Here is a 24,477-nt window from a genome sequence, read left to right as displayed (position 1 = left end):
ACCTTCTCAAATGTATCACACAATAAATTTAACACTGTATACTTACAGACATTGCGTCTAACAGATGAAAAGAAAGGTGATGTTTAGAGATGTCACACAGCTACCACATTTGCTGAACTATTGCAGTACTACTAGTACTTCCTGCTTCCTGATCTAAGAGGTTGTCTGTGCTTTTCAAAATTAAAGTCCTCACTAGAATACACATTTACAAAATGATAAATCCACTGAAAAATCTAAATAAATTCAGTCCTGCACAATCAGAATCAAATCACAAGAATTGAATTGAAATTGTGAAAGCAATAATAAAAACAGTAGCATACCAGTCATTGTACTATGTAAACATTGTGTTGTCACTAAACTTAATAAAATTCTGTTTAGTTACCAAATGTTTTGACAATCACAATACACTTTATTGTGATGTAATTTTTTTTTTCACGTTCCCCACCAATCCCAATCCACCCATTTCATGTTATGTTACGTTATGTTATGTTACATTTTCACTGTTTACAAAGGCAGGGCCTGCCATCTTGTCTTTCTGGCTTGTTGTTTCTGATTGCACTTTAACCCCAAGGGGAAAATCCAAATCAAATCCCAGAAGAGAAAATCAAAACAAAATAAAGTTAAAAATTGTTTTGAACAATTTCTTTGTCATCTGCAGATTGATTTTAAGTAGGGGAAGAAAAAAATCGGGGAAAGAAAAAAAAAATTGTTAAAAAATCTGGGATTTTTTTTTTAGGCCATATCGCCCAGCCCTATGGAGAACTAGCTCTAGAGTTGACACTGCTGCGGCAGTGGATCAAACTTGCTTTGGCTTGCTATCCAAACTATCTGATGGCAAAAGGATGGATAATAGAGTACTTGTGGGAACGGAAGAGTAAACGCTGCTGCGGGGAACGGAGCTCCTGCGGGAGAGGAGGAGATGACACTGCTGCGGCAGTGGACAAGTTTGCATGGAGTAACGGAGCTCCTGAGGGAGCGGAGTAGATGACACTGCTGCGGCAGTTGACCAAACTTGCTTTTCAATTTACTTTTAAATATCCAAACTATTTTGGACATAGAACTGAGCTCCTGTGGGAGCAGAGTAGATGACACTACTGCGGCAGTGGGCAAGTTTGGACGGAGTAACGGAGCTCCTGTGGGAGCGGAGTAGATGACACTGCTGCGGCAGTTGACCAAACTTGCTTTTCAATTTGCTTTGAAATATCCAAACTATTTGGACATAGAACTGAGCTCCTGTAGGAGCGGAGTAGATGACACTGCTGCGGAAGTGTACAAGTTTGGACGGAGTAACGGAGCTCCTGTGGGAGCGGAGTAGATGACACTGCTGTGGCAGTGGACAAGTTTGGACAGAGTGACGGAACTTCTGTGGGAGTGGAGTAGATTAGCTGTAGTAGAAGAACTTGGTTGACTTGCTTTTAACTGACTGGAGAGCCAGTTGGGTGGAGAAAGGGCTCCTGTTGGAGGAAGAGGTGATGCTGCTGTGGTGTTGGAAATAACTTGCTTTCAAACTGTGATCTGAAAGGTGAGTGGGACGGAGATCTGAGCTCCGGCTGGAACGGAAATAGCATTGCTGTGGCAGAAAAGCGAGGTAGGATGGGAAACGTGGCTCCTTCAGTAGTGGTGGCCTGTAGGGTTGGGTGTATGAGGAGTTGGCAAAAGAATTAGCTGATGAGGGTTCGTTAGCTGATGAGGTTTCTTTAGCTGATGAGGTTTCTTTAGCTGATGAGGTTTCTTTGTATTTCTTTGATATGGAAGCGATTTGAGCGGATGTAACTCTCGAAGGCCTCCGATGACCAGCGGCCATGTGCTTGGATCTGCTGCTGAGAGAGGCCTTTTTGGGCAGCTGTGGTTGCTGCGCCTATGCGAAATGAATGGCTGGAAAAGTGGTCTGCTGGGATGCCTGAATGCAGCAAAACAGACTTAAGGTGTTTTTGAAACCAGAAACGTCTGACGGGGCGGTTGGAGTCGTCTGCGAAAAGTGGGTCGGAAGGGGATTTAGTCTGAATTTCTGAAAAGCAAGTAGGCTGAGAGAGTTTGGTATGGTTGGATTGGTGATGAGAGATTGAAAAGGTATATGAAATGGCCTTTCCTGGTTTGATCTGTCTTACTTTGCTTTATGAAGTAGGAGATGGTTTTGTTGTCTAGCACTGATAGATCTGTGATTGTTGGGTGGACTTTTGGGTTAAAGCTGGAAGTGATGGTGAGTTCTGAGCATCTGAGGAAACCGAAAAAAACCTCTATGAACATTGTGTCCAGTGTGCGGGCAGTGTTGGTGGAGTGGTAGCCTCGGCGGAGGGTGGAGATGCATGTAGTAAGTATGTCTAACATTATTGGTTGTCTGGCATCTGGGCGAGTAGGTTGGGTTATGAGGTTAAGTGCTCACGGAAGAGATGGGTTTTCAGTTGTCTTCTGAATGTTGTCAGGGATTCTGCATTCCGGATGAGGGTGGAGAGAGCATTCCACCAGCATGGAACTGTGAATGTTCTGGAAAATGATTTTGTGGCTCTCTGTGATGGAACCACGAGACGTCGCTCATTGACCGATCGTAGGCTTCTGGTAGGGATGTAGGCTCGTAGGAGTGAGTGAAAGTAGGAGGGAGCTGAGCCTGTGATAGATCTGTAAGCAAGCGTCAATGCCTTGAACTTGATGCGAGGAAGGGTAGACAGAAACTGAGCTCCTGCGGGAGCCGATGGTCACGTCACTGCTGCGGCAGTGGAGAACATTAGCTAGAGAAACTGAGATCCTGCAGGAGCGTGAGGGGACATCACTGCTGCGGCAGTGAAGGCAAGGTTAGCCAGAGAAACTGGACTCCAGTGGGAGCAGAATGGACTGCTGTGACAGTGAAGGTTAACCAGAGGAACACCAGAGACGGAGCTCCTATGGGAGCAGAGGAGATGACTCTGCTGTAGAACGGCAACGTAGAACAAGCCGGTAACGACCTTCCGGTTTACGTTAGCCTGAAGATACTGCCAGAGAATGTCTAATAAGTCCGTAGACGGGCTCTGATACTGCTATCGGAGAGCCTAAGCAAACCCAAACAACCTGCTTGGGAGAGCTTTAGATCGGGCCCAAAAAAATCAAGCCCGACCCTACCTGAGCCCGTTGTGTCCGAGCCTGGCCCGGCCCGACACATTAACTGTAATTATGAGCCCGATTTAGCCCCATTTTTAATACTGGGCCGTTATAACCAGGGGCGGCGCCAGATAATTTATTAAAGAATTAGTTCACCCCAAAATGAAAATTTCCAAATAATTTACTCACCCCAATGCCATCCAAGATATCCATATCTTTCTTTTCTCAGTGGGAGAGAAAATATGTTTTTTGAGGAAAACATTTATTGATTTTTCGTCTAACAATGTACTCCACTGGTTACCATCGTCTTTAAGTCCAAATCAATGACGTTTCAAAAGTCTTTGAAGTGTTTAAACGGGCTGTACGCGATCACAGCTGAAGAAGAGGTTGTTATCTAGCGAAACGATAGGTCATTTTCAATTTGTGCTATCAACACAATATCTCGTTATTTCGACATAATAAGTGTGCCGAGTGTGCATGCAACAAGCAAGATGTGCATTTGTAAATCCGGTGACACGCGTGCATTGATTTTTATTAATAAACTAGTCTTTTCTGTCAGTGTCTGCTGCAAAGATGAAGTTGACAATCGCCATCTCCGTAGTGAACGTGCCTATAGCCTAGAGAGAAAAGCACATCATGGATTACATAATCAGAGAGTAGCTAAAGCTTTCTTTAGATAGGCGATATTTCTCATGTCTGAGTTTCGGTTAATTTATGATGAGATGCGCTCCTGTTCACGTGCAATGCAAGTGAACGCGGCGCCAGCGCCTCCATGTCATGATTTATATTGTCTGCTATATTTGCTTCTTATTTATTAAATCAAGGCAATTCACAAATTGCTGCACATTCAAGTTAATTCTCGAATAATTTTCTAATTATTGAAAACAATAAACATACCACTTAAACAAGTAATAAAAACTCAGTGAGTGTTTTAGCGCAATTTTCTCACCTCATGGGATCACAACACTAAGCGATAGTAAATCTTTTCCTGGATTTTTTTTGTGCGTTCCCGAGATTAGACCTTCCTTAACATAATGCCGAAAACCCGAAGTCTCTAGGTGGTCTGGTTGAGGAGTAGATAGAAGTGCAAGATTGGTGCGCACAGACGCACAGAACAGAAATCATAGTTAACAAGCGCAATTTTGTCCGGTGGAAAATTGCGCTAAAAATATATACAGTTGTACTGCAGTTTTTTTCCAAGTACAAGAAACACACATTCTGCGTAGAGGGTCCGTTTATGTTGGAAACGGCTCCCATTCATAAAATCCTTCAGTTTTCGCGTGTTGTTTGTGCACCCGACAACGGTACAAGTTGAGCCACAAGCAGCCAGTGCTTATCTGTCAGCATTACTACTTGTCAGTAATCAGTTTCACCCGTTTGTACCGCGACGCGAGTATCTCTTGTGTGCTAGCTTAGGCTAAACCGGAACTGAGATACCGTCAACAGGAAGTATCGAGTGTCATGGCGACGCCCAATACGACTCGCAGGAAAGTTGTGGATATATACAAGTAGACTGAAATAGACATGTGTAGGTAATAAAAGAAAGAAAGAAAGAAAGAAAGAAATATACAAACAATCCAATATCCCTGTGACCCAACTAAATTCAGGGTGGTCACATATACATATACATACATATATATATATATATATATATACACATGCATACATACACCATTTCATATCATTCTGTTATATCTTTCATAACATAGTTGAGACTCATCTTTATACAAAGTTTGGCATATAAAACCCTGAAACATAAAAATGTATTGGTGATTTAACCATTTTTTTCTGCAAAGACATGAAAATGACTATCCAAATATAAATGGTTGTAATTCAAGAATGCTGGAATATAGACCTATGGTTGGTCTTGTTTTAAAGAAGACATTTGGCAGATTATTGTAGAATGAAATAAATTATGAAAGTGAAAAAAAAGTATTAATGTAGAATGTAAATTTTTTATCATTATTTATATTTTATATAAAATATATATTTTACAAAACATGTTTTACTGTAAAACTGAAAGAAAATCTGAACAAGTTGTTACAAATTTTAGGTTGATATCTCAAAAAATGCAATATTAACCAACCGCAGAACCATACGTCATAGCAGTGTGAGGACGACAGCGCCAGCCTAACAGTCTGATGCCGGAAGTGGACGGAGTTCATGTAAACTATGGCGGAGCAAATGGTTGAACAAGGAAAAGAAGAAGAGAAGAAGGTAAAAAGAAGTTCAATCTTTGTTGGGTGCAACATACTTAACGTTATACGCTTATGCAAAACGGCTCTAAGTATTTTGTAAGTTAATATTCAACAATACTATTGATCTGTCATTACCATTATATGAGAACTGAACTGAGCTGGACGATGACATCACTGTTTTCTCCAGAATAACATTAATATAGATTAATTAACTAAATTAATAACTTTCTTTTTTTTACAACAGACTGATTTTGTGATGACAGTACAAATAGGTGGGACTGATGTTGTGATGAAGGACAGTACCCCAGCTGCTTCAATGGTTACCAACTGGTGGTGAGTGTTTTCATTCAGGGGTTAAATGGTGGTAACATATTGTTGAAATTCTGTGGTGTATTTTTATTTTATAAAATGATAGAGATTTAAATGATAGATTTATTTTATTGTATAAAATGACAGAGATGAGACAATTGCTCAAGTTGGAAGCATTAAACTGCAGCAAAAAGATTTCTTGACCTTGGGCCTCAATGCAGAGCTTGAGGCAACAGTAAGTGGACACACAATGCTTTCAAATATAGAAACATTGACCATACAACTAATATATTCGTATTAGTAATTAACTAAAATTATGACCGTGCCACTATTTGTACTGTATTTTATTTTATTTTTTATTCTAAACTGTTTTAATTATTCTTATTTATTTTGATTATTTTCATTTCTATGTAAAGCACTTTGAATTACCATTGTGTATGAAATGTGCTATAGAAATAAACTTGCCTTGCCTTATTGGCTACTTTTTATAATCTATTCCTTTGTTCTTTTTGAATACATTCACCACAAACAAGTATGTATTACTACTGAACTGATGCAAACAGTGGAGCACTCAGTTTGCTCTGTTTGTGGTATAAAATGTGATGTCTAATCTCTATCCAGATCAGATGGTGGACCTGTGCCTAGACATGACCACAACGCATCCCTGAAGTGTCAGCAGAGGTTGGGTCAACTAGACTCTCCCCTGTGAAGGGCCTCATCGACACGACAGCCATCGGCACTGATCCTCAACAAACTCGTCTCCATACCGGCGTGACTGGATAATAATCTGATTGATCCAATCTGACTTCTGACCTGTAACGCTGCCTGGATCATAATCATACACTGTTCGCTCATTGGCCAGAGGAGAACTGGCCCCCGACTGAGCCTGGGTTCTCCCAAGGTTTTTTTCTCCATTCTGTCACTGATGGAGTTTTGGTTCCTGTTACTGTTGCCTTCGGCTTTTGGCTTGCTTAGTAGGGGACATTTAATTTAATATTTAACTATATTATTGATCTGCCTGCATTGACACCATATTTGAGAACTGAACTAAGCTGGACTTATTTTCCTGTTATCTCTGTAAAGCTGCTTTCAAAACAATCTGTATTGTAAAAAGCGCTATAAATAAAGGTGACTTGACGCATCCCTTTCTAAATGATATTGTAATAGTGTCTTGTGTGCATCCACAGGCTCTTAATTCCTGTATACAGGAATATATTAAAATACCCTGTATGAAGTATACCGACATATTATGCAACTTTTCAGATCAGCACACGTTAGACAGGTGAAGGTGCAGAAACCCTGATATTTAACCTCAGTGTTGTATTGCATTGTAATTAAAATCCAATTCATACGTTTACACAAGCAAACATATGGAAAAGAATGAGTTAAAACAAAACATTAACATTAATTGTGTTTTTGTCATGAGACAGTTTTTGCTAATTATTTAATATCGCAACCTCAATCCTGAAAGCTGTAACTTAAGATTCCTTGTCTACTGCTCTCAGAAATTGCAGGATTTAAAGTTAAGATACTCGCACACACAAGACATAACACATAAATGTCATCATTTCATAACAGAAAATTGTTTTCCTGTTGCGACTATCATTATGCATAGGGAGAATTAAGGGTGATTGGGGCATAAGGTCGAATGGGACAGTATAACTATACAGAGAGTTTATTTTCTCTTATTTTCTTTTTTGTTGAGCCCTAGCTGTGAGACTACATAATCAAAATTGGATGCCCTTATTGGTGTGACATCCTGTAGGTGGGCGGGGCAGGAATCAAACAGGAAGTTGACCCTGAAATACATGAACTAAGGAAAAGCTTTTGCTGATTTCATAATAAGATCCTAAAATTGTCGTAGCTATTATATTGTACAAACTTTTGATGGAAACACAAATATGATGCACTACTGATTCAAAATCTTTAAAGATTTTGTTAATGTGTTTCTATTTTCAGAATAGGTTGTTTTTATTTTGTCCACCCAAACACAATTGTTTATGCTCTAAATCAGTGGTTCCCAACCTCTTTATTTGTGTAAGCCCTAATCAACCACAAAAATATTCATTAACTAGCTAGATTTTGCTCAAATAAAACGTCCAAATTCTGAAAATAGAAACATTATAAGGTTTTTTTTTTCGTTTTAATTTTTTTTTTTTACTGATTGTGTTGCAGTAATAAACCATATGCATGTTTCCATTAAAGATGTGTGCAGGTTAAATGTGTTTGTCAAACAGTTAATTCATCATGAAGGCACCCAACATTTCATCCAAATAAATCCACCCCACACCCCCAAAAAAGATTTGGATCAGTTTACCTAATTTGTTTTGTAAGAATTTTTGGTCCTAAAGCATTTTTTAAAAAATTGTTTCCTTGATTTTTAAATGTTTTTAATTACTTTTGGCCTTCGTTTACCTCAATTACATGTGTTGTACTATATGAATTATGGGTGGATTTATAAACAATGAGAAATAAAGTTAAACAGAAATAAACATGACTCTAAATAATTAACAGGAAAAGCTAAATTGCATATACAATTATATCAAGGTATGAACTAACTTGTGCAATACAGTAAATATGCATATACACTACCCTAAATTAATGAAAAGATGTGCTGTACCAATCACCCAAATATTACCAAAAAAATGTTTTTGGCTCAGTTTACATAAAAGTGTATACATTTCATTATAATATAAACTTTTTTTCCTGTTCAAATGGATAGGTAACATCTTCAGTATTACAGAAATGTATCATGTGTTGGGCTGATGTTTTTACTGGCAAGAAAGCTTGCACAAGGCCCCTTAATTCACCCCACAACAGATTTAAAATTTGACAAAAGATTACATTTATTTCATAAGACGAATTACTGAGAGAAGAAGTAAAAAAATAAAATAAAAATGAACAGACGTTTGTCATATTATTATTCTGTCATATTATGACGTTGCAGTTATGTTACCAATAATAAGTCATGAAATTACCAAAACATCTGTAAAACGTTATCGTGTAACCTAGGAGACCGTACTGACAACGCTGTCAGTTGGTAATTTGATGGAAATGAAATTACAGAAATGCGACGTCGATACTACTTTGTCAGTTGGTAAGTCATGAAATTACCAAAAAGTACGAATAAATTATGTAGCAGCTAACTGGTACGTATGTGTGTTAACTGGGAAAACTCATCAATTATCCCCGTGACAGCAGCAGTTCTGCCTCCAACAAGTGCACGGCACACCCATCCCTAATTGAGTTTCTCATCTCTCCGTGTAAAACAGCGCGTGAAGGTCGAGATCGGCTTCTTCCACGACGACACAAAACACACAAGAACTTCGATCAAGATTGAGCTCGTCCAGGTACTCGTTCATGTACAGTTTGTGTTGTCTGGTCGTTATTAACAGAGTACTGAGTTAGTGATGCACCGAGATGAAAACGCTTCAAATCGAAACCGAAACTAAACACACTGAGACGGAAAAGTATACTTTTTATTAGACTTTGATAGTAAATATTTGTAATATTTCCTCTATGTATATAACATTCCTCTCAGAAGCTCTGTCTCCAGCAGTTATTATTGTGGACATGTTTAGGGCGGGTCTCCGCATGACTGCACATTTTCTGATGCAGATTTCATTTGCACAAAAGCATGCCTTCAAATATTAAAATATAATATATAATATTAATAAATATAATATAATGTTAATTAGCCTACTCATTCTGGGAGACACAACAAGTGAATAGGAAATAAGTTATATATTAAATAAATAGTAGGCCTAGATATTATTACGAAAATCTTTCTAATTATTACTCCCATTATTACTCTTATTTTTTCATTAAACACATTAATATGCAACATACAGTGTATAGATATATGGAATATAATGGGAAAACCTGTTTATGGCCATTTTACACACACACACACACACACACACACACACACACACACACACACACACACACACACACACACACACACACACACACACACACACACACACCACATAAAGCAAAATGGTATATCAAATCATTCTGTTACATCTGTCATAACAAAGTTTGGCTTATAAACCCTGAAACAAACTGATTGGTGATTTAACCCTTTTTTTCTGCATAGACATGAAAATCACTATCCAAACCTGAATGGTTGTAATTCAAGAATGCTTTGGAATATAGACCTATGGTTGGTCTTGTTTTAAAGAAGACAAACATGTTTTACTCTGAAACTGCAAGAAATGTTATGTTACAAATTAAGTTATGTTATTAAGTTATGTTACAAATTTTAGGTTGATATCTCAAATAGCTTTCAGTAAGATTTTGTTTGTGCGCAGTAAAACACTTTTTCACTAGATGACATCCAAGCTCTATTACTGACCATATAAGGGCGAGTCCATTTCCATATATGGTTTGAGTGATCTGAACCATATATTTCCATAATTTTCATACAGTTTATGAAGTAGACATCCTATTCAGAAGTAATCTGGCAGTATTTCATTTGAATTCAACCTTGAATAAAGGCATAAAAAATTATAATTATAGCTCGCACCACATCACAAATCGAGAATACATTTTTTTTTCTTTATATTTAAAACATTTTCAGACCTTTTTCTCTCAGTATTTCATGATTTTTCATGTTCATCGCTATTTCAAATTAAAGGCCTGAATACACCTAATGAGAATGAAATATTATTGTTGCAAATTGATAAATTACTGCTTGTCTGTAATATATTTAAAAAAAGGTTTAAGGTTTTTACTAAGATATTATTGCTTTAACATTTACACTGGTAAGATTATTTATGAAAATCTATTTTACAGTGCATCCAGAAAGTATTTACAGTGCTTCAGCTTTTCCACATTTTATGTTACAGCTTTATTCCAAAATGGATTAAATTAATTATTTTCCTCAAAATTCTACAAATAATAATGAGCAACGTGAAAGAAGTTTGTTTGAAATCTTTGCAAGTTTATTATTTACAATAAAAATACAGAATTAGAATACAGAATTTTGGAATAAGGCTGTAACATAACAAAATGTGGAAAAAGTGAAGCGCTGTGAATGCACTGTATATTCTTATTCTTCACATGTTTTTACATGTCTTGTTTTTGTCCAGGTCGATTTCAGATTCAGAAAGAAGAATGTCTAGTACCGTCATTCCCATTCCCACAAACTCGTCGACGCTGGTCATCCAGTTTCAGGCCCCAGGACAAACGGCTCCAGCGACTCAAGGACTTCAGGCTTTCCTGAAAGGCCAACCAAAAGCACTCGGGGTGAGAAATCTTTCAATAAAATTTATTTTTATACATGTGAAGGAGGAAAGGCACGGGAAAAAATCCCAAAAAAGCAGTAGTACAAACATTAACAAACTGTTGTGCAGATCTGGCAACCCTGCTCAGCTAATAACTGTGAGTCACTATTCCCCTGCTATAAGAGCCTGTTTTCTGGTCTTCCTCAGATTGTCCAGATAATAATCGGCCTGCTGATTCTCCTGTTGGGAATTGTGGCTACAGTCAATGCATATTCCACCTTTCTCTTGTTTGGTATTCCTTATTGGGGATCTCTCATCGTAAGCAAACAATATACAACTTAAGTACAGTTCTGTCTTTTCTAACACAAGCTAAATATTCTAACAGAAGAATCCTTTCTCTCTCCTCTCAGTACATTATCACAGGATCACTCTGCATTGCTGCAGAAAATAAACTCCATGGCAAAGCCTCCTCCAGTTTGTGTTTGGTATGCGCACATCATTGTTATTTTCAGGGGTTCAAGTACAAACTTTATTTAATGTAACACTAAACAAACTGCCCAAAAAAGTATTCATTTCTTTCAAAAAAAAAGAAAGAAAAGAAAAGAAAATATTACTGAACCCAAAACTTTTGAACGGTAGTAATGATTTCTGAAGGATCATGTGACACTGAAGACCGGAGTAATGGCTGATGAAAATTCTGCTGTGCATCACAGAAATAATTATATTTTAAAAGTATATTGAAATAGAAAGCTATCATTTTAAATTGTAATAATATTTCACAATATTACTGTATTTTTGAGCAAATACATGCAGGCCTGATGAGCATAAGAGACATCTTTCAAAAACATTAAAAGTGTTATATGTGGATGATATGAAAACACCAACAAACATTCATAACACTTCACTTTTTCCACATTTTGTTATGTTACAGCCTTATTCCAAAATGGATTAAATTCATTATTTTCCACAAAATTCTACTAGTAATACCCCATAATGACAACGTGAAAGAAGTTAGCTTGAAATCGTTGCAAATTTATTAACAATAAAAAAACAAAAAAATCATATGTACATAAGTATTCACAGCCTTTGCCATGACACTCAAAATTGAGCTCAGGTGCAATCCTGTTTCCACTGATCACCCTTGAGGTGTTTCTACAGCTGGATTGGAGTTCACCTGTGGTAAATTCAGTTGATTGGACATGATTTGGAAAGGCACACACCTGCCTATATAAGGTCCCACAGTTAACAGTGCATGTCAGAGCACAAACCAAGCCATGAAGTGTCTGTACAGACAGGATTGTGTCGAGGCTCAGATCCATTTTGGATTAAGCCTACAGTATAACATATCAAAATGTGGAAAAAGTGAAGTGCTATGGATACTTTCAGGATGCTCTGTAAATGGTTAATTTGATTGACTATGCATAAAATCCATTATATTCTCATAAAGATCAATGAAGTCTAATCAAAATCTAATCAGTTTGCAAAGAAATCGGTGATCTCCAAATTACCTTTAGTTTTACATGATACAGAAAACATGTCAAGTTGCCAGATATAAATAAATGTATTGCTATTCTATTAAAATGAAGAGACAATATTATTTGTCTATTGTAAAATAGTACATAGAAGAATAGTTCCACACACAGACACCCGTATTATATTTGAAATTCTTAGACTCTTATTATATTTGAAGAGAGAAATTGCCGTTGTATAATTGTTCTGTCTTCATGAGTCATTTGTACTTGGGCCTTATAATTGCAACCTGCAACTTTATTATTATTATTTTTTATAGTGCTCCATATATTAGGGCTGAACGATTAATTGCATTTGCGATAATATCGCGATATGATGAAATGCGATTTTTTTAACTGCAAAGCTGCTATTTACAGTCTGGTCACGTGACACGCGAGAGTAAGCCAGTCTGTATTGCAGATGAAGCATCAACTTGGCACGCTACGCATATAGGCCAGGCTACAGGAAATAACAGTTTATGTTTCATTTATGTGATATTTTGTTATAGATTCTCTCCAACGATTCTGTATCGATTAAGATCATTTCAGATTTATGTCTGAGCTTAGTTTTAAACACAGATATGTGAAGACGCGCGTGCTTTACAAACAACCGTATTCTGCTTGCTTCTAATTCCTGTCACACACACACACACACACACACACACACACAACACCACTCGAACCGTATGAGAAATAATCTTTAAAAAAGTTTGGAAAAGTTGAAGCGAATTACAAGGACATTCGCTTGCTTCATTGCACAAGATATGAGAGACGCGCGGTCTGCGTGATGTTACTCTTGTAGTGCGCGGTCTCGCCCGCCGGTATTTTACTTACAAATGCTCTACGAAGGCATCATCAGTGTTGTGGGTAACAACAATTAGAGTACTCTAATTACCTTTTTCGTGAAATGTGTAACTTAACGCGTTAGTTTCTTGCGTTAAGTAATCAGTAACTTCGTAATAAGTAATCCGTTATTTTAAGGAAAGGAAAATCCCGACTGCAGCCTGCTTTTTGTCAGACAGTAGGCTTACCCCTCATTTACACTGCACACGTGTGCGGTGCATTACGTCTGCGACAAGGTTTTATTCCGTCCTCCACGCGGTGCCAACTCACACCAGGAGCATTTCAGAAGCGGAGCGACTGGATGCGCGAGACCACGTGATTTGCCTGTCCAACGTGTTTTTTCTTGATTTTTGGGTTTCTACCATACAGTCTATGGTTTCTACCAAGGATATTGGTGTGTAATACGTTTGGGTTGTTGCACAGGGTGTTTATTTTGAAATTGACAGGATTTTTTGACTTTTATTTTGTATTCCCGGTGCGACTTGGACGCGCGTCCGTCAAAAATAGACTAGGCGCCTATATTTAGCGAAGCGGCGCAGAGAGCCGCTTCTGGGAAGCTTCTGAAACGCGCCGCGTCGCGGCCGGTGTAAACACAAGCATTGACTAGAATGGGCGCGATCAGCTCCGGTAGCCGTGTCGCAGCCGTAATGCGCCGCAGACGTGTGCGGTGTAAATGAGGGGTTAGGTCTACTTTGCCACCTGCGGGTATATCAGCGGAGCCGAAGCGCTGTCATCGTAACCCCTCATTTACACTGCTCACATCTGCGGCGCATTACGGCTGCGACACGGCTACCGGAGCTGATCGCGCCCATTCTAGTCAATGCTTGTGTTTACACCGGCCGCGACGCGGCGCGTTTCAGAAGCTTCCCAGAAACGGCTCTCCGCGCCGCTTCGCTAAATATAGGCGCCTAGTCTATTTTTGACGGACGCGCGTCCAAGTCGCACCGGAAATACAAAATAAAAGTAAAAAAAACACTGTCAATTTCAAAATAAACACCATGTGCAAACTCCCAATTGTATTGCACACCAATATATCCTTGGTAGAAAGCATAGACTGTAAGGTAGAAACCACCAAAATCAAGAAAAACCACGTCGGACAGGCAAATCACGTGGTCTCGCGCATCCAGTCGCTCCGCTTCTGAAATGCAACTGGTGTGAGTTGGCACCGCGTGGAGGACGGAATAAAACCTTGTCGCAGACGTAATGCACCGCACACGTGTGCAGTGTAAATGAGGGGTAAAGTCAATGGCTGTGATACATCTGTGCCCTGCATGCGCCTGAGTCTGTGTGTGTGTGTGGGTTTTTTTTTTTTTTTTTTTGAACTCCCGGCAAGATGGCAGAGAAGACAGCGTTTTATGGAAGTACGCATATCATGATCAATTTGTCAACGAAAAGGAAAAGAAAATGCACACTCTGCGTTGGTGAAAAGCATCTGTCGACCGCCAAAAAAATTTTCCGGTTTGTAATCATCTTTGTTTGACAGGCAGCTGTTAATTTCGGTTAGATCGTTGACTGGTTCTTCATTTCTCTAAATGGATTTAAATCTGCAAGCCTGTTTACCTCAGGTTGTGTTTACAAGTAAGCACACTTGATACACTTTGATAACTGCATTCGATTTAAAGAAAAAATCAGGAGTTATCTTGTATGGTGCTCATATACAGTAGCCTAGGCTACCCGGGCTGGGTAGGTGCGAATTTTGATTAATATGTTCTGTGATAATAAATAAATAAATAAAACGCCATGTGGAATAGCCTATTGCTGACTGTATTTCCTGTTATTGTTATCCTGCAGTGTTAATTTAGTCGGATGACTGACGTTATTCATTGTCAGGAGTCACGACTTCTAGGTGCATTTAAAGGGGCCGGGGGCTGTGTCTGTCATGTGTGAGCCGCTGCAAACGGCTTTTAATTTTTGGTAACGCATGAGTACTCTAACGCGTTTCTTTTATGAATAGATAACGTTGTAACGTAACTGATTACTTTTAATTGATGGTAACGTTGTAACCTAATTAACTACTTTCCAAAGTAACTATACCCAACACTGGGCATCATATGTCTTGGATTGCAGTTGGCTTATATATTAAAAATATGAAAATCACCGACAGAAGCTGCTTTCAATTTCAAATACTTGCGTGCGCTTTGTGAAAAGTGTTTGAGCATGCGGCTGTGAGCGACTCGTCTACGTGGTTAAATGTACTTGTCTTGCATCTCAAAATGTGACACAGTCAGTTATATCTTAAGTTATTAAACAGACAGGACAAACCACATCTTATCATTTCAAAAGAGATGAACACGCCAAGCCTACTCTTAAATACTGAAATGAAATAAATTTTTTTTGATCGGCTCATGAGGTGGCTAAAGATTTATAGCTTGTTTTTGTTGAATAATAGAAAAGATAAAGAGCTTAAAATAATCACATATTAAATCGCAATCGCAATATTGGTAAAACTAAATCGCAATTAGATTATTTTCCAAAAATCTTTCAGCCCTACCATATATATTGTTTCATGATCTGCTTTAACACACTGGGTAAAGTGCTTTCTAACTTATTAACTTGTTTTTCTGCCTATAGGTGAAAGCTTCACTTGGAATGAACATCTTAAGTGCTGTAACTGCAGGCATTTTCATTATTATCCTTTCATTGGCGTTTTCTATAGGAGATAACCCTTACTGCTATAGATATGACTGTTATAATTACCAGGTATGTTAACAACTTTTCTACTCACAGTTTTACTTGCATTTAATAGAATAATTTCATAGACCTCTCAATGTTACTGATAAACAACGTCTTGATTTTAACACCCACCTAATGTGTGTGTATTTCAGCAGTGGCGTGTTACAGTCACTCCTACTAGCCGCTTCGGCGGACTGAATTTCATTTCTGTCAGGACCACTACCGTCAAATATGATTGACAATTAGCATACAGTTTGGATTGGCGGAATGGTTCCATTCTGGGCGAGAACTCCCTGCGCATCCATGCAGCCTAGCATGGATAAGAGCAGGGAGAGCAGCAATAATCCCCCTTGGGGTAAACAGAACAGAACCAACATGAAAATTTGCACATATATTTAATTCAAGATTTAAAGTACAACATTATTCAATAATTATTCTGATTCAAGGGGAATCAGAATGTCAAATCCTGACTGGGCGAGAGGAGGAGCTGGGGATGGAGGAGGGTAATTTGCTCCTGAGAAACGCGATAGCTGCTGATAATACTGAAGGAGCTTATATATGTATACGGTGATAGGTGTCGTATTCCTATAGGTAGATGTGGATCAGCTGAGGGTCAGCTGATGCGAGCTTGACTAACGTGACCTGCCAGAACTAACGCTATGCTTGATATATACATTTTTCAATTGTAGTCTTAAAATCATCTGAAATAATAAACTAAGTGCAATGTAGTGGTCAAAAATAGCGACAGCGAGTTACACACAAACCCGCCTCTCCTCACTCACTCATTTCATTTGCTCCAGAAATTTATTCAGACACCTTCAACATTTCTCTCATTATCAGTTTATTCGCTATAGTTTAGAAAATGGTAATAACAAACTACAAGAACTCAGAGTTATAAAATCAGTTGATATTTCACTGGTTTTGTTCATCCTTCTGTTAGACTGTCTCACAAATTAATTAGGTTGATTAGCTGTCATCTGTTCATACATAATACCAATTTAGGTCAACCAATTACCAAGAAATGCTTGATTTTGTTCAGTCTGCGTGTAAAAAGGTCACATTAGCAATTAAAGAAAAAACACTAAAGCAAAACATGGTCAGATCAAAGTGTCTGAATAATTTTTTATACATTTTACTGGTAGTCACTGTATGAAGAGTTTTTGGATGAAGAATGTCACATTTACTTTATTTTGCTATCCTTACTTACATACATTAACTATAGTGTAGTTGCACCCACTAGTAAAAAAAATAGCCCGTGAAAACGCTGAGTGGCTTGTAACTTCTGAAAACCACTCGACACAGTGGCTAGTGAGAAAAAAGTTAACGTCAAGCCCTGTTTACCATGCAAGAAGGCTTTGACATTATACGTTTAGTTTGATTTGTTATATTTCCATATGAACCTCAAGGATTGTACATTCTGCACTTGCAGCCAGCGTATGAGTGAGTAACTATCATTTATTTCATTGATATTTGTGCTAATCTTTTCTCAGACCCTCTTCTGGGGGATCAGTGGTGTGTCCTTGGTATCCTCTATCCTTGAGTTTATCATCTCCATCGTTCTGTCAGCATTTGCCTGTAAAGCCAACGCCTGCTGCTGTTCTCCACCGGTGAGTGATGCGTTCAGGGCTAGAAGCTGAGTGGCCACTATGGTGGCGAAGTAGTTGCTAGGGTTTTCTGGGTGGTTGCTAGGACATTGCAGATTGACAGAAAGACAGGTAGTTTTTCAATTTCTATTGTTTTCAATAATCTGCACTAGTGTTGTCACGATACCAAAATTATTGTTTCGATACCGATACCAAGTCAAGTATTGCGATTTCGATACTTTTTCGATACTTTTCCTGAAAAGGGAGAAACACGCTCAAATATCATTGCTGTGCTTTATTTTAAAACCGGGACAACATTCTAATCATATAACACACTAATAAATGAACATATGAACAGCAGATATATTAAACATTTGAACAAAATATGAAATATAAAAATATAAAAAATAAATTAGAGCAATGACATTTGAAGGTAATTTTTTTTAATAAATTTAGCAGCATTATCTCATTTATCATAAGAAACATAAGAGCTTTATCTTGATTCTGAACTTTGAATAAAAATATGAACAGCGATTATATTAAACAATGTTTAATATTGGTAACATATGTGATGCGATGTCGCGCTGGGCCGTTTTCAGTAAATTCCAAAATAGTTTGAATGTCAGTTTTTTTGTCAAATTTTTTTTTTCCATTAAATTTTTATTCTATAACATCTTTTCTCTTATCTCTGAAAATATCTTGGCAAAATTCCCTTGTTTAGTGCAGAAAAACAGCGATTTATAGTGTCAAGCTGAAAATACTCTCTTTCTCTAATGCATTCTATGCGACCATTAACGCCCGGCAGAGGTGAAAAAAACAAAACAATCGCCGTATATCCCATACACCTGTCCGTCTCGTAACACTACAAAGATAGTTTACCTTTAACATAAACCACATACATGTACAGTGAATGTGTATAGTGCGCATTTCGCGCCAATCCTCTTTAAACTATAACGTCACGCAGTTTCATAACAATCGCGAGATGGACGCGTCTCAACGGTGACAGTTAATTAAACCTGTTTTTCTCAAAATTCCGTTCCAGAAAATCATAGCGATCGGCCGACTTCAGATAAACATAACTTCTGCTACCAACAAGCTATGATAAAAATAAAAACAGATTTGGAAAGGGCTTGATACCAGCATCCATATGATATCAAAACCTGTAATAGGTAAAATTTCACCATGTGGTGGGTTTTCCCAGATCGCATCACATATGATAAGCCTCATTGGTGATATATTTGACGTGGGGAGAGAGTTGTGGAAGGCCTATACTTCATGTTAAACATAAATATATAGCAGCAAAGACAACGTCGGCAGTGTTAATATTTTTTTTTTAAATTACATTTATATTGTATTTATGTCAAAACTTTCAAACATCAAAATGTCATTTATTAATATGTATTCGTGTCAAAATTACATAGAAACATCTTTTCCTATTCTATTTTGGCTGGAAACGCTTCCGACACGCTTGCGTGTCGCGTGAAGAATAGGCGTCGGTTCTATTTCTAGCATGAACGCGTTTTCCGCGCGTCTCGAGCTGCGCCCAGACACGTACGTCACGCAGGCAGTTAACATGGGAGCCGAAATAAAAACGGACACGACACGCAGCCAGTGTGTCGCCGGCCTTACAAATCTGGAACGCGGTCATTCTTATTAGAAGTATCGATACTAATAAATTAAGGAATCGTGACGTTTTTTATTTCCGATTTACTTTAAGTATCGGTGCACCGTGCAACAGAGCAAGGTAGGCAACATACTTCCATATGTTACTCCTCGCGTCATCTTTTTCTACGAGTCGTGGACCACTTGTGCTCGCACATGCAGCCATCTCGCTGTAGTGTTTTGTCACATGACACTGACAGTGGCAGGTTCTTTGCTGCGTGCGTCAGGAAAAAAACACAGACGTCCATAGGGAGACGTTTTTTTGTTTTTTTTTAAGTATCAATACTGATAAATTTAGGTATCGTGACGTTTTTAATTTCCGAGTATCGCGATACTTTTGAAGTATCGGTACACCGTGCAACACTAATCTGCACAAGTTTCGACACCAAAATATTTTAGCAAGATTTTTGTCTTTTCCTTTTTCCATTTGAAATAGTGTTGTCTATAAACCTGTAATCCTAGAACTGTCATCCAATGTTATTAAATTTATCTTGCAGTAAGAAGGTATAAAACGCAACATGTGTATTTTTCCGAAGGTGCTTCCAAGTTACCATGTTGTTATTCCACAGTCCTATGCCTTTAGACCCAATTCATCAGAGGTAAGAGAAGCTTGTTTTTCAATCTCACTGTTTCCAGTTTCCACACCAAAACATTTTAGCAGGATTTTTGTCTTTTCCTTTTTCCATTTGAAATAGTGTTGTCTATAAACCTGTAATACTAGAACTGTCATCCAATGTTATTAAATTTATATTGCAGTAAGAAGGTATAAAACGCAACATGTGTATTTTTCCGAAGGTGCTTCCAAGTTACCATGTTGTTATTCCACAGTCCTATGCCTTTAGACCCAATTCATCAGAGGTAAGAGAAGCTTGTTTTTCAATCTCACTGTTTCCAGTTTCCACACCAAAACATTTTAGCAGGATTTTTGTCTTTTACTTTTTCCATTTGAAATACAGTGCTGTCTATAAACCTGTAATACTAGAACTGTCTGCAAATGTTATTGAATTTATACTACACTAGGAAGTTGTGCAATAAGATGTAAGAATTACATGTGCATTTTTCCAAAGGTGCAGCATGTTCACCAAGTTGATTGTTGTGCTGATTTTCCTTGGTGCGTTTGGGCCTAATCACTCCCGTGATCTTAACAAATCAGAGGTAAGAGAAGCTTGTAGCACCAGTCTAATGGGACTTTGTGTAAATGATGTTTTATAAACAAAGTTCGGGAGGAGCACGTTCAAATAATCAATCAATCAACCAATCTATCAATCATCTCATCAAACAATTACCATGTCTACCCTATCAGCATGAGAGGAAGCATATATATATATTCACTCTGTCAACTCACCTAACACAGTTTCAGCATCCCTCCACCACCCCGACTCCTCACCCTTGGCTTGTTCTTTCACAGCCAGGAATACGGGGAGAGTACTCTGGGTTCGGGCCGAATACCGAGCCCGGAGCCCTCTCCTCGGACAGCACGCCAAATACGCATTTATTCTATCTGACTTATTTGTAAGTGTGAACTAGTGAAAATGGTTTTTAAAAATCCATGATCCATTAATTGGATTAGTGTTGATTTTATTCATATGACCCATTCAAGGATTGCGGGTATTTTTCAAGTAGAGAAAGAAAACAAAAATAGGATTTTTTTTTTTTTTTCTGTTAAACTTTTCTTTTCATAGAACACGCTTTAAATTTAATATTTTCGATATTTGCTAGTCTTAAGATTGTAAGATTTAAAATATTGATTCTGAAAATCAATGTACTAACAGAAACATCTGTCAACTCTGTTATAGACAAATTGGGTCAAAAACATACAATTAACAAATGTAACACAATTCAAAACCCTGTCTTTCTTAAGATAACTTTTGTCTCCTCATCCATTAAATTCAACTTTAAACCTAATAAGACAAGATACTTTTTGTTTTGGAGTAAAAATATCAATATATGAATTGAAATGAAATAAATGAAAAGTTGCCAAGATGGTGTGCAATTTCTCTAAACAGCTTTAAAAATGAATGAAATCCTTTAAAATGTCACGTAGTAAGAATACTTGTTATGCTAATCAGCTTCTAATCAATTTGTTAACAATGATTCATGATCATTTTTAAAGCAAAACCTTAAACAAACGGGTTAAGGTCACTATTTGGGTTTCTGAAACATTCGGAATAACCCGTTTACATGCGTGAGCAGAGAGAGTTACTCCTGTATACATGCAATTTGTAATCAATTGGCAATATCCCGATGTAAACAGCGACGCCCGGTTAGCGTCTGGACGTACGGACAACCTTAAGACGCGATATGCGTCATTTCCGATTCTTCTTCCTGTATCCAAAGACAACAACAACAGCAGCAGCACCCGGATAATGAATAGTTCGGGGCAGATAGCGATCGCCTTTGTTTGCGCTTTCTTCCTCGCTCCAAAAGTGTGTTGCTGTGCTGCGTCTCGCCATGTTAACCTCTACTTCTTGTTTACTTCCGGTATACTGCACACGGGTTTTTGTATGCGCCGTCTCTCCTCAAAAGACCAAGATTCCTTGCGAATAGAACATGCGCAGAACACAAATCAATGTTCCTTTTGATGGGGATATGCCGATACGCGTTTACATGACCAAATATTCGGGTTAGAAAAGGGGTACCCCAGGGATCATATCCGGGTTTTTAAAAACTGGGATATGAGCATATCCGGGTTTTTGCCGGTGTTTACATGGCCGTGTGTGACCGGGTTATTGCTAATATTCCGGTTTTGAACGGGTTATTGGCTGCATGTAAACGTAGTCATTGATGGTAACAGAGTTTATATCAATAACAGAGTTGACCTCCACTAGTTAAAATACCCAAAACATATAAAGTATTATGTGCAAGAATTAGGGATGTCCCGATCCGATCACGTGATCGGAAATCGGGCCCGATCACGTGTTTTCAGACTCGATCGGAATCGGACGTTACCTCCCAAACAGGACTCGGATATATATGTATATATATTCTCATTATTTTTTAACACATCTATAGTTATGCGGTGGCACAGAGTTACGCCGGTTTCACACTGCACGCGCGTAAGCAGCGCAGGAGCAGTGCGTATGGTGAGCAGGAGCAGGACTTGCGCGTTTTGCTTTCACACTGGCAGTGTTTGTCATGCGCGGTTGAACCGCGGGTTGTGTACAGACAGAGTACTCTATAATGGATAAGTTGGCATTGCTTTTTTTCGTTTTCAAATACATTTAAGAGAAAAGATTTGTCAAGAAGCTTATTTTATTAATAATTTCATTTATATAACTTTTGCTTCATCTTTGTTTTTGTTATGGCAACAAGTTTGTTTTTGGACATTTTTTTTTTTTTTTTTACATTGCTGTTGGTCATTTGATTGACTGTTTAAAACACAATAGATATCATCAATGCACTTTTTGGATAAAACTGCGGTGTATTTTGGCCATGATCAATGTATTGTCACTTTAATTCAGCAAAAGCGGCGCAGCAAAATTAGACTCGGCGCCGAAACGATCGCGGCACTCCTGCTCTGCTCTGCTCTGCTATACGCACTGCCGCGCCACCTCTGCACGCGGTGTGAATGCTGTAAAGACTAGTTTAATCTGTTAACATGGACGGCGAAAAAAATACGCACTGCACGCTCTGCTAAAAGTGCAGTGTGAAACCGGCGTAAGAGTTAGGAGTGCAGTTCCTAAAAGCACATTACTGGCTTTGCAAACACTGTGGCACTTTTATTTTTTATTTGTTTACATGCCTACCGGGTATTTTAAGTTGAGGTGCTATTTGTTTATATATTAGACTTTTTTTATATTTACTGTTGCACTTAAGTCCAAAAGTGAAGAATTTATTTATTACTTGATTGTTCAAGCTACCTCACAGAAGTGCTCTGTTTGTTAACAGAGTTGTTGAATGTTAAAATAAGGTGAATTAAATAAAAAATAAGGAACATCCTGGATCTGTTTTTTCGCTCTTCTTTATTCTTTTTTTATGTATTATAGAAGTATCGGATCGGGACTCGGTATCGGCAGATACTCAAAATCAAATGACTCGGACTCGGACTCGAGGGCAAAAAAACCTGATCGGGACATCCCTAGCAAGAATTGATTAGAATGATCAGTAAAGAAGCATTAAAGCTGATTGTATACCTGTTTTTCTTGCAGGTAACTCTGGTGAGCGACTCCTCCGTGAATCACAATCCTGCAGATGTTCCCCCACAATACAGTGAATGTGCTGATCCTATATATGAATATTAAAAAGTGGACAGAGCTGTGGTCCTGCTGTTGGGTTTGATGCTTTCTCAGGACACACAGGTTCTTCCAGTGATTCAGGTTTTGTCCACAATAATACGGTTTAGTCTAAACACATCTTTTTCTCTCCGTTTTGGCCCTCTCCACACTGAGACGTGTTTTTATTAATGAAAACAAAACTTTTTGAAAACGTTCTCCGAAGTGGATAAATTTGAAAACGCAGTGTGGACTGTCAAAACGGAGGTATTTGAAACCGATGAGGATGAATTTTAGTCATGTGACGCAAATTGTACCAATAGATTTTGTGTTGTTGTACCGGTATTGTGCCTGTTACGTATTATTCACTTTCACACTGTTGCTAAAATATGTTACTTTGCACACTCTTCAAATCACAGTCCTGCAAAGATGACAGAAAATCCACTCACACTTGCTGTCCTGCAGTAAAACATCAGAGCAGTTGTGTTTCAGACCAAATATACAATGGTGACTATTGGTGCATTCAAGTCAGGTCGTAAAGATCATATTTAGTTGCTGAACGCACATAAATGCCACCACAATGTCGTAAATACGAGTGGGAAGCTCAGGATTTTCTTTAAGCCTCGATCTGTACGAGTTGTGTGCATGTCAGTGAGAAACATGGTGGAAAACCACAATACTTAAAGGTATTTATCAGTGATATTGTCAGGCTTTTCTATTCACAGTGAAGTAAGCTAATTGCCTACACAATATATTATAAGGTATACAGTGTGTAAGAGCCATTATGCTCTATTTATAATATAATAATCATATTGCTCTATATAAAAAAATTATAATTTTGACCTTGTCAGGATCGTATGTGGACATGCTAACTTGTGGATTATAATGTGTTTTGGCATTGGAACTGTGACAAATAAAGAGATAAATGCATTACTGGAATAGAAGCGTCTTGTTTGGATCTTACGCGTCAGAAATAATCCTACAACACCTCTAAGTGACAAGAAGGCCATTGTCGCTACACAGTGGCTTCATAACTAAATTAAAAACATAAAAAAGCTAAACACACCTGATGAGACACGGACAACTTTACGTGTGACATGAACAAGACTTTAATAACTAGTCTAAACACTTAAACTACTCTAACATACACATACATACAGTACATGCATACAGTTTACCAAGGGAAA

General features: G+C 38.1%; 2 protein-coding genes and 1 long non-coding RNA gene across 3 annotated transcripts in view; 2 read left to right on the top strand and 1 right to left on the bottom strand.

Annotated features, from left to right (window-relative positions):
- The window catches only part of LOC311289246 (membrane-spanning 4-domains subfamily A member 8-like), a 450,268-nt gene that overhangs the window by 214,541 nt on the left and 211,250 nt on the right, over window positions 1-24,477 (bottom strand). The gene's annotated exons all lie outside the window — the stretch shown is intronic.
- On the top strand, window positions 8,810-19,774 carry LOC311289082 (membrane-spanning 4-domains subfamily A member 4A-like; the record flags this gene model as incomplete). Its single annotated transcript, XM_084406841.1, has 7 exons — window positions 8,810-8,929; window positions 10,676-10,832; window positions 11,018-11,128; window positions 11,221-11,295; window positions 15,733-15,861; window positions 17,325-17,441; window positions 19,616-19,774. The coding sequence occupies exons 2-7, from the start codon at window positions 10,701-10,703 to the stop codon at window positions 19,772-19,774; spliced, it is 723 nt and encodes a 240-aa protein (XP_084262967.1). The 5' UTR covers window positions 8,810-8,929; window positions 10,676-10,700.
- LOC311289262 lies at window positions 19,782-23,446 on the top strand. Its single transcript, XR_014627093.1, has 3 exons — window positions 19,782-19,937; window positions 20,147-20,234; window positions 23,228-23,446. It is a non-coding gene; the product is annotated as an uncharacterized lncRNA (long non-coding RNA).

Source organism: Rutilus rutilus (assembly GCF_951802725.1).
Source record: "Rutilus rutilus genome assembly, chromosome: 4".
NCBI lineage: Eukaryota > Metazoa > Chordata > Actinopteri > Cypriniformes > Leuciscidae > Rutilus > Rutilus rutilus.
Note: the sequence above shows the minus strand (reverse complement) of the source record. Positions and strands in the feature narration are given on the sequence as shown.